The 17,779-nt window shown below is 33.4% G+C and overlaps 1 protein-coding gene across 4 annotated transcripts in view; it reads left to right on the forward strand.

The window, feature by feature from the left end:
• The window catches only part of LOC139487419 (serine/threonine-protein kinase SMG1-like), a 156,601-nt gene that overhangs the window by 131,462 nt on the left and 7,360 nt on the right, over positions 1 to 17,779 (forward strand). For all 4 annotated transcript variants that reach the window (XM_071272179.1, XM_071272177.1, XM_071272180.1 and 1 more), the window contains 15 exons: positions 1,873 to 1,966; positions 2,191 to 2,289; positions 3,093 to 3,286; positions 4,463 to 4,648; positions 4,949 to 5,185; positions 5,882 to 5,999; positions 7,099 to 7,181; positions 8,043 to 8,293; positions 9,709 to 9,874; positions 10,631 to 10,807; positions 11,538 to 11,662; positions 12,059 to 12,137; positions 12,584 to 12,706; positions 13,361 to 13,459; positions 16,703 to 16,890. In XM_071272179.1, the coding sequence (XP_071128280.1) occupies positions 1,873 to 1,966; positions 2,191 to 2,289; positions 3,093 to 3,286; positions 4,463 to 4,648; positions 4,949 to 5,185; positions 5,882 to 5,999; positions 7,099 to 7,181; positions 8,043 to 8,293; positions 9,709 to 9,874; positions 10,631 to 10,807; positions 11,538 to 11,662; positions 12,059 to 12,137; positions 12,584 to 12,706; positions 13,361 to 13,459; positions 16,703 to 16,890 (2,219 nt within the window). The remainder of the gene's footprint in view (positions 1 to 1,872; positions 1,967 to 2,190; positions 2,290 to 3,092; positions 3,287 to 4,462; positions 4,649 to 4,948; positions 5,186 to 5,881; positions 6,000 to 7,098; positions 7,182 to 8,042; positions 8,294 to 9,708; positions 9,875 to 10,630; positions 10,808 to 11,537; positions 11,663 to 12,058; positions 12,138 to 12,583; positions 12,707 to 13,360; positions 13,460 to 16,702; positions 16,891 to 17,779) is intronic.

Here is a 17,779-nt window from a genome sequence, read left to right on the forward strand (position 1 = left end):
GATTCAAATGATTAAAAACCTTCCAATATAAAATTTGATAAATTCAATGATTATAAAGTTTGATCTATCATAATTCATTTGTTTTTTGTCGAGCCTGCAACTTTTGTTGCAGAAAGCTTGACATAGGGATAGTGATCCGGGGGCGGCGGCGGTGTTAGCTCACTTCTTAAAAGCTTTATCTTTTAGAAGGTGGAAGACCTGGATGCTTCATACTTTGTATATAGATGCTTCATGTTACGAAGTTTCCTTCAGTCACATGTCCAATAACCTTGACCTCATTTTCATGGTTCAGTGATCACTTGAAAAAAAAAGTTCAAATTTTTTGTAATGTTGAATTCTCTCTTGTTATAAGTAATAGGATAACTATATTTGATATGTGCGTACCTTGCAAGGTCCTCATGTCTGTCAGACTGTTTTCACTTGACCTCGACCTCATTTCATGAATCAGTGAACAAGGTTAAGTTTTAGTGGTCAAGTCCATATCTCAGATACTATAAGCAATAGGGCTAGCATATTCAGTCTATGGAAGGACTGTAAGGTGTACATGTCCAACTGGCAGGTGTCATCTGACCTTGACCTCATTTTCATGGTTCAGTGGTTATAGTTAAATTTTTGTGTTTTGGTCTGTTTTTCTCATACTATATGCAATAGGTCTACTATATTTGTTGTATGGAATGATTGTAAGCTATACATGTCTAGTGGGCAGATGTCATGTGACCTTGACCTCATTTTCATGGTTCAGTGGTCAAAGTTAAGTTTTTGAGTTTTGGTCTTTTTATCTAATACTATATGCCATAGGTCAACAATATTTGGTGTATGGAAATATTTTATGATCTTTATGTCAGTCGTGCAGGTTTTATTTGACCATGTCCTCATTTTCACGGTTCATTGCACAGTGTTAAGTTTTTGTGTTTTGGTCTATTTTTCTTAAACTATCAGTAATGGGTCAACTATATATGTTGTATAGAAGCATTGTTAGCTGTACTTGTCTGCCTGGCATGGTTCATCTGACCTTGACCTCATTTTTAAGGTTCATTGGTCTTTGTTTAGTTATCTTGGTTAATGTTAAGTTTATGTGACAGTTGCAATAAAGCTTAGCTTTATACTTAGGACTATCAACATAATATCAATGATTAGTATAGAAGGCGAGACATTTCAGCGTGTGCACTCTTGTATGTCTTTAATTTTACTAAGAAAACAAAATAGCTCACCTGCCCAAAGGGCTTTTCTCATCACAGTGTTGCAGTTAACTTTTTACATTTTGAACTTCTTCTAGACAACCAATGAATGGAATGAAAACAAACATTGCATGAATGTTCCTTATGAGGTGTTGCTACTTTGAAGCCTATCAATCATCCAAGATGGCCACCAGTGGGGGACTTAGTTTAACAAAGGACCCTATGGGAAATACTGTGGATTTATTTATTTTTCAAGGGTATTAATTTCATCCAGGTGCTGACCAAGTGTTGCTACTTTGTACCAAATCTAACTTCCTGGATGGCTGTCAATGGTGAACTTAGTTTAACAAAGGACTCTATGGGAAAATATACAAATGTCTTCTTCTAGATAACCGCTTGATGGAATGAAACCAAACATGGCATACATTTTCCTTATGAGGTGCTGATGAAGTGTTTCTTTTTTGTTGCTGATTTACTGTTCAAGATGGCCTCTAGGATATTTATTAGATAATGGGGCAAATATTAAACCAAATTTGGCTTCAATCATTATAAGGGTATCTTTAATGATTTAAAGTTATTTTTACATGATTTCCAAAACCATAGTAGAATCAGAGGAGCAACACAGGCTCTTGAGAGCATCTAGTTTCTATTTGTAATTTGAAATGACACAATAACCTATGTTACAATATTGCAGCTTCTTGAGAGAAGAAACCAAGATCCTGCTGAGCTCCCTTTGTTAGAACATCAGATTAAAGAAAATGACAAGGCTATACAGATATTTGTCCAAGGTAAGGATCATTTCTTATCTCATGTCCCTTCTGTCCATATAATTGGCACAGAGTCAACTTACTATTTGAAGTAAATTCCCTCATACTTGAAGTTATTCCCTCATATTTGAAGTATTTCCCTCATATTTGAAGTAAATTTCCCTATATTTTAACTTTTTTGTAGTTTGTCTGATTATATCGGATGCATATGTAAATATTTTTTAAGAAGACTTTTATTTTTACAGAAAATGGTGTGTGTGGTGTGACTAGTTTGACAGCATGGATTATTTCTGCTTTGTGTTCCCTTAATAAAAGATACAGTCAAATGGAGGCTGCAGCAGCAGGTACTGATTATGTTTCATAAAAAAGGGTGGATGTAGAAATGGAGTGTGATGTTTATCAGTTAAATGGCATTGGCTATACAAGTGTATGCTTTGTGTTCCCCACTATAAAGTAAAGTCAATTCTGCCACAGGTTTTAAACCTGAAATTTTTGACTAGATGAATTATAGAATGTCCTAGTGGAAGGTGTAGGGACCTGATATAACATATTTATTGGAGGAGGAAGCCAGAACACCCAGAGAGAACCACCAACCTTTGTCAGAAATCTGACTATCCTAGTCAATTAAGATTGGAGTTGAATGTCCAAGTGGAAGGTGGAGGGACCTGATATAACATATTTATTGGAGGAGGAAGCCAGAACACTCAGAGGGAACCACCAACCTTTGTCAGAAATCTGACTATCTTAGTCAATTAAGATTGGAGTTGAAAACACCTGCTTTATGCATATTTGAACACACAACCTTAGTGTTGATAGACTAGTGATACAGCAGTTTAACTACTTAGACCACACTGCAATCAGGCATCTGAAACTAATAAGGAAACTTATTGTGATGCACAGTAATTTCCTTCCAAATTTTCTACTACCTTCACTAATTTTGGGTAAATTTAGGTTCATTTGTCTTCGAGGGGACTTCAAAATAAACTTCTTAACTGAGAATTTAAATCAACTGAGTTCAATTTATAAGAATTAAAAATGCCTTTAATAAACAGGATTTTTACCTTGACTTATCTTAGTTTTCAACACAACAAGGTTTCAACTGTAAGTCATGGAATTGGGTTTCAAGAATGACTTGTATATTCACCAGGTGCTGGAGACAGACTGATGGACTTAACATCAAGGGATGGAGACTGGTTTTTAGATGAACTCTGTAGTATGAGCAGTAACGTGATGCATTTTATAGAAACCCTGATGGCCAACACTTTGGTACAAGAACTGGTCCACTTCTCTTCTCTACACAGGGCATTGATGGCCACACATAATGTTTACATTGCTCTGCAGGTAAGTTAAAATGTGGAAATGTTATTTTATTTACAAAATGTACTTTTAATGTAGTATCTCTTTACATTTGTTAATAATTAAATCTTGTAATGTTAAGAATATTTATATGATATATATATATTTTGCAAAAATCAATTATCTATTGCATAAATTATGAAGATGACCAAAATTTTGTAAAGATACAGTAATTTAACAATGGGGCATGTGGCAGGTGTATATTTTGTAAAGATAAGATATTTGTTGAGAGACTCATGTAGTTGACCAAAAGCTTGTAAAGAAAGAATATTTAAACAATAGGAGGTAGGAGAAAGGTGTGTTTAATTTTGCATTTCTTAATAAATTTTTTCATTGATTTCATTGTGAAGTTCTTTGAACAGTTGCTCAAATACTGTTGTTTGTTTATCAGGTTTACTGTCTTAAAAAAAAACTTTTTTACAAATAGCACAAAATTAGAACCAAATGATTTAGAAAATTAAAGACTTTCTATTTGTTTATTTTAGAGGTGGGGGTTGGATTCTATAAATTTGGGTCAGTCAGGCAAATCAAAACACACAAATGTTTTCTGGGAGGGAGGATTGGGCCATGTGGCAAGTGTAAAAGTTATAAATTACATAATTGATGATATAAAATTGTTCAAGCTAGAGGTGAAACATTGTAAACAGCTTTATAGAGTAAAAAAAAATATAGATTTTAATTAACAGTCTTACATTTGAAGATTTTCATAGCATCAATTTTAAATCAGATGATTGCAAATGTCCTTTGACTGGTAAAATCAATTCACAACCATCAAATCACCCATTGATAACCACAAATTTTCTAACGATTACTACTTTGTATCTGTTTACTAAAAAAAATCAATTGATGCCCACAAATCTTTAAATACATTACTGTTATCAGGTCCGTAGCCAGGAATTTCCAGAGGGGGGTTTATTTGGCCTCAAAAACTCGACTTTAACAGTCACAATTCGAACAGAACGTTGACTTTAACAGTCATTATTTGTTTTCAAGGGGGGGGGGGGTTTGTCCGGAACCCCCCTGGCTACGGGTATGGTAATTTCTTGAATATATGTAAGCAAGTTACAAGACAATTATTTTTAGAAAATGAAGATAGTTTCGAAGTTCAAGTTATTTAAAAATATTTCTAAGTTACTTAAGACATGATTATATTATTTACAGGAACTGAATGTAAATTTTCGATCCATCATCCTCCCAGAAGCTCTAAAGGCAATTCAAGCCCAAGAACCCACAGTTTGTATGGCTTTGGAAGAGATAGAGAAGTTGTTCTCAGATATGACTCACCCTCTAGACACCATTGTGTCTCAGCTAGAAGTTCTACACAGGAATGCTATTATGGGGATAGAGGTAGGTTACAAGTTCAGGAGGGAAAATGGGGAGGGGTTTACATAATTTATTCTTAGAATTGACCCATCATTAAGACACCAAAGTTTTACATATATGAATGCTGTCATGGGTACAGAGCAAGGGTTCCAGAAATGGTCATATTTGCCAGTCATGACCCACACTGAAAGCTATTTGTCTCTGGTAGAATTGGATTAAGGGCAAATTTTGTTTTTTTACAGAAATAGTTTCGGTCAATTGAGATCAGGTTTTACATATGTATAGTAATTCAACAAACCAGATTATTATATGCATCCTTTACAGAATGATAACTTGGAAATGATGACAGTAGTGAAGCGTATGCAGATACAGTACCAAGATTTACTCCAGGGCCGTGACTCCTCCGAGTTGTCACCAGGTCAGATGTTACTCATGGGATTTGATGGTTTGTTTACTCGACTAGAGGATGAGTTTACAGATCTGATGGAAGCCATTGATGGTCTACAGGTTCCTGATGTTTGGAGAAAGGTGGACGCTGTCAGGGAAGGCAAGTCCATGCAGGTAAGAAAACAAGCTATCAATTACTTGTGTTGAATGTTGCATACACTACATGTAGAGAAAATTACAAATATCATTACGGTTATCATAGTCGGGTAGGCTGACAAAAACATTTTTCATAACATTGTATAGTATCTTAGAAAAAAGTATATAAGCATTAATTCAGATATTTTATGTCCAGAGTATAGGATACAGGGGACTGTATGTCCATATTGATATAAACAACAATCTCCTAACATCAGGGTTCAATTGGGTGTGAGAGAACAAATGTCCAAATGAATATAACAAACCCTACAAGACCAGGGCTCTACTGTATGAACACATGTCCAGATTGATATACATGTAATCAATGATATAGCGAAAGAAAAATGATTCTCAAAAAAATAGATTCCAATGTATAGTTTTTCTTGATTTAGTAAACTAGCGATAATTATAGATTATCATTGGTAATCTCAACGACGGCTAAAGCAAGAAAAGCAATCTTGTTGAGATGACCAATGATAATCTGTTTATCGCTATTTTACCTATGAAGACGTTGTCAATTACATGTCAATTTCATTAGCAATGCCACGTGGCTCCTTAGTTTCAAGCCATAATTTTCCATCTCAAGCGAGTAGCATGATATGAAAAATTATCACACAAAAAGATCAAAGGAAAAATATACAAAATAGCGATAACATGTTTTATTTGATATTGTAGCTCTCTTCCTTTACCAGTAACACTAGAGGATATCTTTCAAGTCTTTTCTTCATTAAACGTCTACAGACCATGCAGATGTTTTTCCACATGTGTACACAGTTTGCTGCAAACTTACAAGGTAAAGAATTTTTCTTCTCGGAAGTACTTTTCTCTCAGTATTTTTCTGGGAAAGACGGCTTCAAGCCGTCAATCCCCTATGTGGTTGGCCAGATTGACATCCCCTCAAGTCATTCATTTTGTTTTAAAGTTTGGAAACCCCCAAAAATCTTACTGAGATTGATCAGAAGGAGACACAAAAATGAACACATTGAATTTATACACTTTTTCTCACATTTTCTTTCTGTTTCTTGTGAAATTGTCCTATTTTGAGCTCCCCTTACACTATTTACATTTCTTTTACAATCAGGAAAAATCTATATTTCGAAATATTCGAAATATATCCAACCTGCATTTGAGAGAAAAAATAAAAATCTTAGAGTACTGTCACAAAAAATGGAGAATGACCCTAGCCTGCAGTTTAGTGGTACACTATTAAAATTTCAAAAAATATTGTAGTAGTTGTTAAATGATAGAAATCAGTTGAATTTTAGATAATTAACTTTTATCTTTAATCAATTGTTGTGATTGAGAAGGTGCAATTCTCTTCCATTGGTCCAAATTGACTCCATGATGAATTCTTAACTAAGGAAACGAAATTACATTAAACAGCAATTGATTGCAATATTGTCAACCTTTATACATGTTCTAGCTGTCATTTTGTTCATTCATTGTATGTAGACTATCAAAGGATACACCCCCTCCAAAAAACAAGAAACAATGGCCGTCTTTCCCCTCAGAGCTCTTCAGCTCTTTGATCTTTTAGTATAATGTACAATTTAAAAGTAGTTTGCTGGTGTGTGGAATTTATCTTTTAAGAATGTTGCAGTTATTTTCAGTTTGATCCGAAATGTTTTACTACTTTAATATGTGAATGTATACCAGGCTCATCATGCTGTTTATAGCCATCACAATTCATGGTGAGGATACATTACAATTCATTTTGAGGGGACAGTATAAATTATATGTTTACAAACAGTCATAAAGGGGTTTTTTATGTACTAATGGTTTTATTACCCGATAAAGTAGACCATGCTCAGTACATTATATAGAACCATTACAACAACTCTTGTGAGGAGGGTTATATTTTTCAGTATGTATTATTTATTTTATATTTGCAGGAATGGACGGAGGCAACTGTTATGATGATGACCAGTTAGCTAGACCAGTAAAAAGATTTATAGCTGAATATGTCAGGAAACAGGTAAAATGTCACCATAAACAATGTAAAGACAACTTTTTTACTGGTATGTGTATGGAATAATTGTAAGGTGTACCTGTCTGGTTTGTCTGACATTATTTACCTGACCTTGACCTTATTGTCATGGATCTTAAAAAATGTTAAGTTTATGCGATACTTGTAGTAAAACATTTATCTCTAAGACTTTCAACATAAAACCAATGCTCAGTAAAGCAGTCCAGACATTTCAGCATGTGCACACTTTTTTCTTACTTGTTGTATATATGATGATGAAAGTTAATCATCTTTTTATGCCCCACCTACGATAGTAGAAAATAGAAAATGAAAGTGTGAGTTTCAGGTTAAAGTTTTTGGTCAAGGTAGTTTTTGATTAAGTTGAAGTATAATCAACTTGAAACTTAGTACACATGTTCCCTAAGGTATGATCCTTCTAATTTTAATGCCAAATTATATTTTTATGCCCCACCTACGATAGTAGAGGGGCATTATGTTTTCTGGTCTGTGCGTCCGTTCGTTCGTCCGTCCGTCCGTCTGTCCCGCTTCAGGTTAAAGTTTTTGGTCAAGGTAGTTTTTGATGAAGTTGAAGTCCAATCGACTTCAAACTTAGTATACATGTTCCCTATGATATGATCTTTTTAATTTTAATGCCAAATTAGAGGGTTTACCCCAATTACACGGTCCTTTGAACATAGAAAATGATAGTGCGAGTGGGGCATTCGTGTACTGGAGACACATTCTTGTTTTACCCAATTTCACGGTCCATTGAACATGGAAAATGATAGTGCCAGTGGGGCATCCATGTACTTTGGACACATTCTTGTTTAAAAGAAAGATTTTTGCTGATTGTTATTCTTTCTGTTTCAGGTTATTGGCTTCCCTTCACAGATATTAGGCTACATGTTATGTGTATTTGTCGATGCCTTAGGAGTGGATGTTACTGCAGAGATTGAAACAAAGGACATTGGAGCGGAATCTAAAGTACCTTTAGAAGATCTACGTAAAAAAGCCGTAGATGTGTGTTTAAGAAATGGACAATTTCAACACATGCATTTTACACAAGCTAGTACATTATCAAGTTCACTAGATTCAGCATGGAGGAGACATGATTTAGCTAGGTAATTAACTTACGGGTTAAATTCATGTTAAAATTATTTGTCTTTCAATGGAGGAAGAATGTCATTACACCTGTTATTACTATGGCAACAGAAATAATTTATAATTTTTGTCGAGCCTGCAACTTTTGTTGCAGAAAGCTCGACATAGGGATAGTGATCCGGCGGCGGCTACGGCGGCGGCGGCGTTAGCTCACTTCTTAAAAGCTTTATATTTTAGAAGGTGGAAGACCTGGATGCTTCATACTTTGTATATAGATGCTTCATGTTACGAAGTTTCCGTCAGTCACATGTCCAATGTCCTTGACCTCATTTTCATGGTTCAGTGACCACATGAAAAAAAAGTTCAAATTTTATGTAATGTTGAATTCTCTATTATTATAAGTAATAGGATAACTATATTTGATATGTGTGTACCTTGCAAGGTCCTCGTGTCTGTCAGACAGTTTTCACTTGACCTCGACCTTATTTCATGGATCAGTGAACAAGGTTAAGTTTTGGTGGTCAAGTCCATATCTCAGATACTATAAGCAATAGGGCTAGTATATTCAGTGTATGGAAGGACTGTAAGGTGTACATGTCCAACTGGCAGGTGTCATCTGACCTTGACCTCGTTTTCATGGTTCAGTGGTTATACTTAAATTTTTGTGTTTTGGTCTGTTTTTCTCATACCATATGCAATAGGTCTACTATATTTGTTGTATGGAATGATTGTTAAGTGTACATGTTTAGCGGGCAGATGTCATGTGACCTTGACCTCATTTTCACGGTTCAGTGGTCAAAGTTAAGTTTTTGAGTTTTGGTCTTTTTATCTAATGCTATATATGCCATAGGTCAACTATATTTGGTGTATGAAAATATTTTATGATCTTTATGTCAGTCGAGCAGGTTTTATTTAACCGTGACCTCATTTTCACGGTTCATTGCACAGTGTTTAGTTTTTGTGTTTTGGTCTATTTTTCTTAAACTATAAGTAATGTGTCAACTATATATGTTGTATAGAAGCATTGTTAGCTGTACCTGTCTGCCTGGCATGGTTCGTCTGACCTGGACCTCTTTTTCAAGGTTCATTGGTCTTTGTTTAGTTATCATGGTTAATGTTAAGTTTATGTGACAGTTGTAATAAAGCTTAGCTTTATACTTCGGACTATCAACATAATATCAATGATTAGTATAGAAGGCGAGACATTTCAGCGTGTGCACTCTTGTGCTTAAAATATATACATTCAAGAAGAAAGTGCCCATAGAGATCCATGTTTACTATGTATATTTTCTTAAAAGTTTACTCACTAAAAGTTCACCTTAATCATCAGCTAGGCTGTCATATATTTTGTCACTTAATGTTTTCTGTTTTGACAACAAGATAAAAAAAAACTGCAATGACAATGTGGAAAAAACAAATTCTTTTAACAATGCAGGAGATTGGACTCCAACATGGAGCTGATGAAGTCCAGCTTACATAGAGCTCAGTTACAGTTAGCCAGACTTCAATGGTTACATGAAGATGTGTTTGTACAGTCTGGTCGACACCTCAATCAGATGGGCATGCAGAATAGATCTACTATAATGTCTGAGATGAGAAAGGTAGGTCACACGTCAGTGGTTACATGAAGATGTGTTTGTACAGTCTGGTCGACACCTCAATCAGATGGGCATGCAGAATAGATCTACTATTATGTCTGAGATGAGAAAGGTAGGTCACACTTCAGTGGTTACATGAAGATGTTTTTGTTCAGTCTGGTCGACATCTCAATCAAATGGGCATGCAGAATAGATCTACTATTATGTCTGAGATGAGAAAGGTAGGTCCCACTTCAGTAATTGTAATTCCATAAACAATTTCTGTATCAGTGGTTGGGCAAAAGTTGAACTATGCTAAAACTGTTATAAAATATCAGAAAAATGGACCAAAACTGATATTCCAATACAAATTCTGTACAACTAAGGGATGACAAACTTTGTTATTTATAAAGTCAATTGTTCCTATTAAATGAAATATAAAAACATCATATGTAGCTGCTGAACTAATCCTCCTATGTTTTGTGCTGGTACAGTTTCTTGGTGTGGATACCAGATGTTATGCAGGGAAACGTCAGATCAAAATTGAATGTAAAGTGTTGTTGTTATTTTGATATAAAATGCAACACACATACACACACACTTCAATGGCTTGAACATATTATTCAAATACAGTAATAATGTAGAAATGTATGCAAACTTTTTATCAACACTATTGTATTAGAGTATGCAGTTAAGATAGTAATCTGTAAACCAGTCAGACTCATTGTATACCAGTGAAGGGTAATATTACAGACCTTTATTTAATTTGTATTTTATTAGAGCATGCAGAGCTTGTTAAGTCAGGAATCAGGTCTGGGTACCTGTCAGACTCACTACACACAGTTAGAGAGTAGTATTATACAAAGATTGAAGTGGGCAGCTGGAGCCAACCCGTCATTAAATCTTGTCTTGCAACAGTTTGAGGAATGTAGTATCTACAGGAAGCATGTATTTGAGGTTTGTTAATCTCGTAATCTTCATTAGATATAGAATAACAAGAGAAAAAATGATGCAGTCAAAACATTTAGATTTAATAAATCTAGCTGACCTCATGATAAAGGAAAATTCGATACAGCCTATAGTCCCTTGATTTATAAAGCTGTATAGCAAAGTGAGAGTAATATTTCCTGAAGAAAGAGCCAAAGAAGTTATTTATCCAACCAATTAAAGTGATCTCATCAGTTTTAGAGGTATCACAGTATGAAGTTGTATAGGAAAACCAGTTTTTTTTATTTTCTGATTTTAACAGTATATGAAGACTGAAAGAAATATAGTTGGTCCTAATAGTTCTTAAACCTTTGATTGATAAATACAATCCAGGGACAATAACATCTCTATACTTGTTTGGAAGATTAAAGACAGCCTTTGCCTTACTTTCAAGTTGATGGAGCTTCGTTGACTTTTATTTTATATAATAATTAAAGATATGAACAAGCAAACCTCTTTGCGTGTGAAACCTATTAATATCAGATTAATGTGTCAGTCCGATATCTTTGAAAATAAAGGGTGCTGTCAGTGGTGGAGTCAGCAATGTACTAGTTTGTCATTAAGTCAGTTCATGTGGTGTGGTGAGTCAAAATTATTTGCTATGCGGTTATTGAAAAATTGTGAATACAATTTTGTAATCAGACTTTGCAGGTATATCAATATTCCACTAATTCAAAATGACAATGTTTACTTTTTTTAGGAGGAAATGAAGTGTAGTACAGAAGTTGTAAGCTTGTGTCAGGGAATTCTCCATCTCGAGGCCCTCAGGACGAGGACACCAGAGGCTGTAGCTTCTGATAGTAACTTTCTAACTCTTATAAACAGGTGAGTCATAGCTTGTGTCCGGGAATACTTGCCCTTGATATCAAATGAATAATTAATCTCTACTAAAATAGATATCTAATGAAATGGTCAGCATTGTAATAATTATCCAATGAAATGTTCACTACAAATTTTGTTATACAGTGAAATGTGCAGTACTAAAATAGATGATCAATGAAATGGTCACTGCCAAAATAGATAATGTAGACTACACAAATAAAATTATCTGAGGTTTTGAATACTTCTACTTTTCAATAGTAGTATTTTCATCATTTGAAAAATTGAAACAAACAAACTCAAAATAAAAAAATTCTTAGAAAGTCACATTATGTTATTTTCCAGATGTATTGAAAGTTGTGTAAAGATAGTACTGAGCAAGATAAATTGTTGTTTTTTCAGATGTATTGAAAGTTGTGTAATCACAGAATCTACACACAGTACAGTGACAGACCTGGAAATACTTCTGATGAATACTAAGGTACTAACAATACTTCATTGGCCACCATTAACCAGATACTCATTTTCCAAATCGTCCACAGAGGCTTTAGTGGCCGAGTGGTCTTAGTAGTAACTACTGTTATCACTAGCTAGTCAACACTGGGGTTGTCAGTTTAAACCCTTAATTGACTAGGGGTGTTAGTTTCCGTATCGAAGGTCTGTTACGTTGTTTTCTCCGAACACTCTGGCTTTCTCCACCAATAAAATCATGCTACCATGAAATAGCCCAAAAATACATCATCACTTGTAGGTTATTGTGAATTAATTTATGGTCATTAATACTACTCTATAAGAAAGATTTAAGTTTTGAGAAAGAAAAACAACCATCATTAAATTCTAAGTAACCATAAATGCAAAAATTGACCAATCAGAAGATGGAAGGAATGACATTTAAGATTTAAACATCTAATTATTGTATATTTTCAGCCACCAGGTGACAATAGAATTTCTCAGAGCTGGTTAGAAACCTGTACCATTGACATTGCAAGTGAGATAGATAAAATAAACCAGGAGAAAGCAGAACTAAAGAAAGAAATGGATATATCTAGGGTAATACTTATAGATATATATATAGGGTAATACTATAAATAGAAAAAATAAACCAGGAGAAAGCAGAACTAAAGAAAGAAATGGATATATCTAGTATAATACTTATATATATATATCAATGGTATCATGGAAAACTACATATAAACCTATCATAATTTAGACCAAATGTGACCATCAATAAACCATTAGGAGCTATTTTTTCTCCTTTATTATAGACAAAAGCATATATAAACCATATATTTTTGAAATCTGTGTATATACAGCTATTATATGAGACTGGAAGTGACATTTTCTAAACCTGAAGTTGAAGAAAATTATCTCCTTTTTTTCAGCCAAAAATATATAAAATCATTTTTCTTTTAATCTATTTGAATAAAGCTATCATAAAAGACTTGCAGTGACATTTGCTAAACCAGAAGTAACCAATTATCTCCCTTATTTTAGACAAAAGTATACATAAAACATTATTTTTTTAATCAGTATGCACAAATCTCAAAATCATTGGTTGTCAATAGTAGCTTTGATTTCAACCGGAAGTAGCTACTTATCAATATCTTTGAAAATTGATGTGGATATTATTTTCTGAAAAATTGGTTTTTAATATATTATTTATATTCAACTTCTGTAAATATTTTACACATGTTTTAATTGTAGGATGCTACTAAGACAGAAGTGACAACTATCAAAAACATCCTGACAAATCACCATAAACTGATGTCAGAAATTAGAACTGTCCTCAAATCCATGGCAAAGGTATAGTAAACAATATATACATAACTATTACTAATGAGTTTGGCCATATGACCATTTCAGACCTCACTGACTAAAAGTAAACAATATATATATATATATATAACTATTACTAATAAGTTTGGCCATATGACCATTTCAGACCTCACTGACTAAAAGTAAACAATATATATATATATATATATATAACTATTACTAATAAGTTTGGCCATATGACCATTTCAGACCTCACTGACTAAAAGTAAACAATATATATATATATATATAACTATTACTAATAAGTTTGGCCATATGACCATTTCAGACCTCACTGACTAAAAGTAAACAATATATATATATATATATATATATAACTATTACTAATAAGTTTGGCCATATGACCATTTCAGACCTCACTGACTAAAAGTAAACAATATATATATATATACATATATAACTATTACTAATAAGTTTGGCCATATGACCATTTCAGACCCCACTGACTAATAGTAAACAATATATATCTATAAGTATTATTAATAAGTTTGGCCATATGACCATTTCAGACCCCACTTTAGTTTAAACATATTTATTTAAAAGTGGATTGGGAAACAAGTTTTGCAACTTATATTAATCCCTTTCCACTTTGCAGGTGTGAGTGCTGCCTTGTAATGGCATTAGCCTACTCTTTTTGGAAATCTACAAGGGTGTCTTTAACATGCAAGAGATATGGCTCTCTCTTAACACGGGTCAACCATTTATTGTCCCCTTCCGACGGACTATCATCGTTTCCTCAAGACCATACTCGCTGATGGTGTCAAGGGAGAGCCAAAAATTGAGTTCCTGAAATTTTCATCCCAAACGGGAATCGAACCAGGAACCTTTGTGTTAGTTGTCCGATGCACTAACCACTACACCACGGCCCTCTTCAAATGAGTTTGGCCATATGACCATTTCAGACCCCACTGACTAAAAGTAAACAATATACATATAGATTCTTATAGACTCTATATATATATATTACTAATGTATATATTACTAATGAGTTTGGCCATATGACCATTTCAGACCCCACTGACTAAAAGTAAACAATATACATATAGATTCTTATAGACTCTATATATATATATTACTAATGTATATATTACTAATGAGTTTGGCCATATGACCATTTCAGACCCCACTGACTAAAAGTAAACAATATACATATAGATTCTTATAGACTCTATATATATATATTACTAATGTATATATTACTAATGAGTTTGGCCATATGACCATTTCAGACCCCACTGACTAAAAGTAAACAATATACATATAGATTCTTATAGACTCTATATATATATATTACTAATGTATATATTACTAATGAGTTTGGCCATATGACCATTTCAGACCCCACTGACTAAAAGTAAACAATATACATATAGATTCTTATAGACTCTATATATATATATTACTAATGTATATATTACTAATGAGTTTGGCCATATGACCATTTCAGACCCCACTGACTAAAAGTAAACAATATACATATAGATTCTTATAGACTCTATATATATATATTACTAATGTATATATTACTAATGAGTTTGGCCATATGACCATTTCAGACCCCACTGACTAAAAGTAAACAATATACATATAGATTCTTATAGACTCTATATATATATATATATATATATAATATATAATGAGTTTGGCCATATGACCATTTCAGACCTCACTGATAACTATTACTAATAAGTTTGGCCATATGACCATTTCAGACCCCACTGACTAAAAGTAAACAATATATATCTATATAACTATTACTAATGAGTTTGGCCATATGACCATTTCAGACCCCACTGACTAATAGTAAACAATATATATCTATAAGTATTATTAATAAGTTTGGCCATATGACCATTTCAGACCCCACTGACTAAAAGTAAACAATATACATATATAACTATTACTAATAAGTTTGGCCATATGACCATTTCAGACCCCACTGATTGCTGAAAACTTGCATATTCATGGATATTTGATATCGTGGTTTTGCCAATCTCTGTATACTAAGCCTACTGAAAAAATGTTATTCGTTGCACATTTGAATTTGTGGTTCACCTGTACCCACGAAACCCACAAAAAATTGCTATCCAAGGAATAATAATGAATCCACAGTATGCAGTACTTAGAACATACCTGTCAACTGACCCGTATTCTGCGGCTGTGACCCGAGATTTTCACAATTCTGAGGGATCACCCGGAACATCCGCCGGGTCATTGAAATAACCCGGGAATTCCGAAAATATCCCGATTTCACCCGTATTTCTTAGCCTTGCATTGACATTGATTTCATAAGTAACATTCCTTTGAAATACCGGCAAATTCGTAATTCTTCCATGAACAGGAAGTTCACCTAGCTATGTAAACTGTCAAATTAAGTGACCCATTAAGTGCATGGCTTCACTTGACAGCTTTGGTGTCAAACACACTGTTAATTAACACCAATTACCTTAGCTTTAGGTCGTAAATAAATTGCACCATTGCCAATGGCATTGGTTTACAAACTGAACTAGAGTTACTTCCCCTTATTTGTCACCATTCAAAATTATTCCTTATATTTACGTTTTATGGGTGAAAAAGATTAAATCATAAAAATATAAAATTCAAATACATATTGAAAAATAACTTTTCATTATTTTTATACCTTTATACAATTTTTTTTTTAAAGTTGAAAAATTATTTTTTACATTTATACTTCCTTTAACTGTATTACTATATTTTATCATAGTCTAATTTCCTTGTTAAATGAAAAATAGTATGGTTAAAGGCTACATAGTCAATAGTCTCAAACATTTAAGAATTTTATTTAATTCTAGTGTTTGATGATTGCAGTATTTTTTCTCAAAAAGTAAAGCACATAAGACTAAGCTACACAAATTTATAAAAATCCTTAAAAGTGCAATGAAATAATATTTAATAAGATTTAAAATGACTTAACAAAGTGAACATGCATTGATGTTTTGGTATATTTGATATACATTATAAGAAAATGTACCATAAATACTGAAATTCAGCTCGAAAAAGTTTGTACGCGTTATGACCTGAGATTTGATTCTTCAATGCAGGTCATGACCTGCATTTTCATCGTCACAGGTTGACAGGTATGTTAGAAGGCTCAAATTGGCTCCAGAGGGGACCTTTCTGTACTTATTTGTAGGCTCTAGAGAGGATCTTTCTGGCATTTATCAAGTGAACTCTTTTTTTCTTTTATAGCAAGAAGAGCTTGGTTTAGAAGAAGGTTACAGTACAACCACTGTTGTAAAGGACTATCTCAATACTTATAAAAACTTTTCTGAAAATTTTACCACTGCCTTAAAAATAGTAACAACTGAAGATATCACAAAGGATGGAATGGCAGAGGCAGATGATATGGTGGACTCTCTCATTGGACAAATAACTCTGTAAGTATCTAAAAATAGCTATATCCATATATATAACTTCATGTCTTACCGGTACATGGTATATAAAGCATGAAGATATATATATATTATTTGTCTAAATAAAAGCCTGTCAATATTAAATCTGTTAATTTGCTTTTGCAATGTTTTGTTTATTCCCTGGCAGTGATCTGAACTCATGCTACTAAGAAATTGTGGTACCAAATAGCTTTGCACTATGCCTGGCATGCTAGACCACTCAACCACATTGGCTCGACAAAAATCAAGCTTTCTTAAGTAATTCTGATTGGCAATATTTGTCCTGACTTTCATAAGTAATGCCTGTAGATATGTTTGGTTTTAAAGTGTATAATGAGATATAGATCAGATCATGTTTTGTTTCAAATTGCTTTTTTCACAGAATAAAAGCCTTTGTGATGGCATTTTTTGGTCCGTGTAGTTTATTAAGTATGAACCTATGCATGGTTAAACTAAGAATTTGAGATGCAACAACAATCTAACACAATGCAGTATCATTTGCTTTAATGCAAGTGCACATATACATGTAGAATGCTAATACTTTGATTGAATCTGTGAAATTAAAGATGGATGTTGGTCTGACTTGAGGGTATTTGTATATGGCATCAAACAGTTGCAGACTTTGCATAGAGATTTTTGTCAAACCAAAATTATTTAACAGATATTTTGATATTTATTTGCATCAGGTCAATTTCTATCCAACGCAGCTCATTTCATGCCCTCCTATGGTGGAAATTATGTATCTGTTTGTGATCCCAAGAAGATGAAAATTAATATGCATGTTCAAAATGAAGCAAACATTCTAATATACATGTCAAAATAATTGTTTTGACCCTGATTTCAAAGTTCTTTCCACCAACTAGGAAATGAGATA

Source organism: Mytilus edulis, chromosome 9 (assembly GCF_963676685.1).
Source record: "Mytilus edulis chromosome 9, xbMytEdul2.2, whole genome shotgun sequence".
Classification (NCBI taxonomy): Eukaryota; Metazoa; Mollusca; class Bivalvia; order Mytilida; family Mytilidae; genus Mytilus; species Mytilus edulis.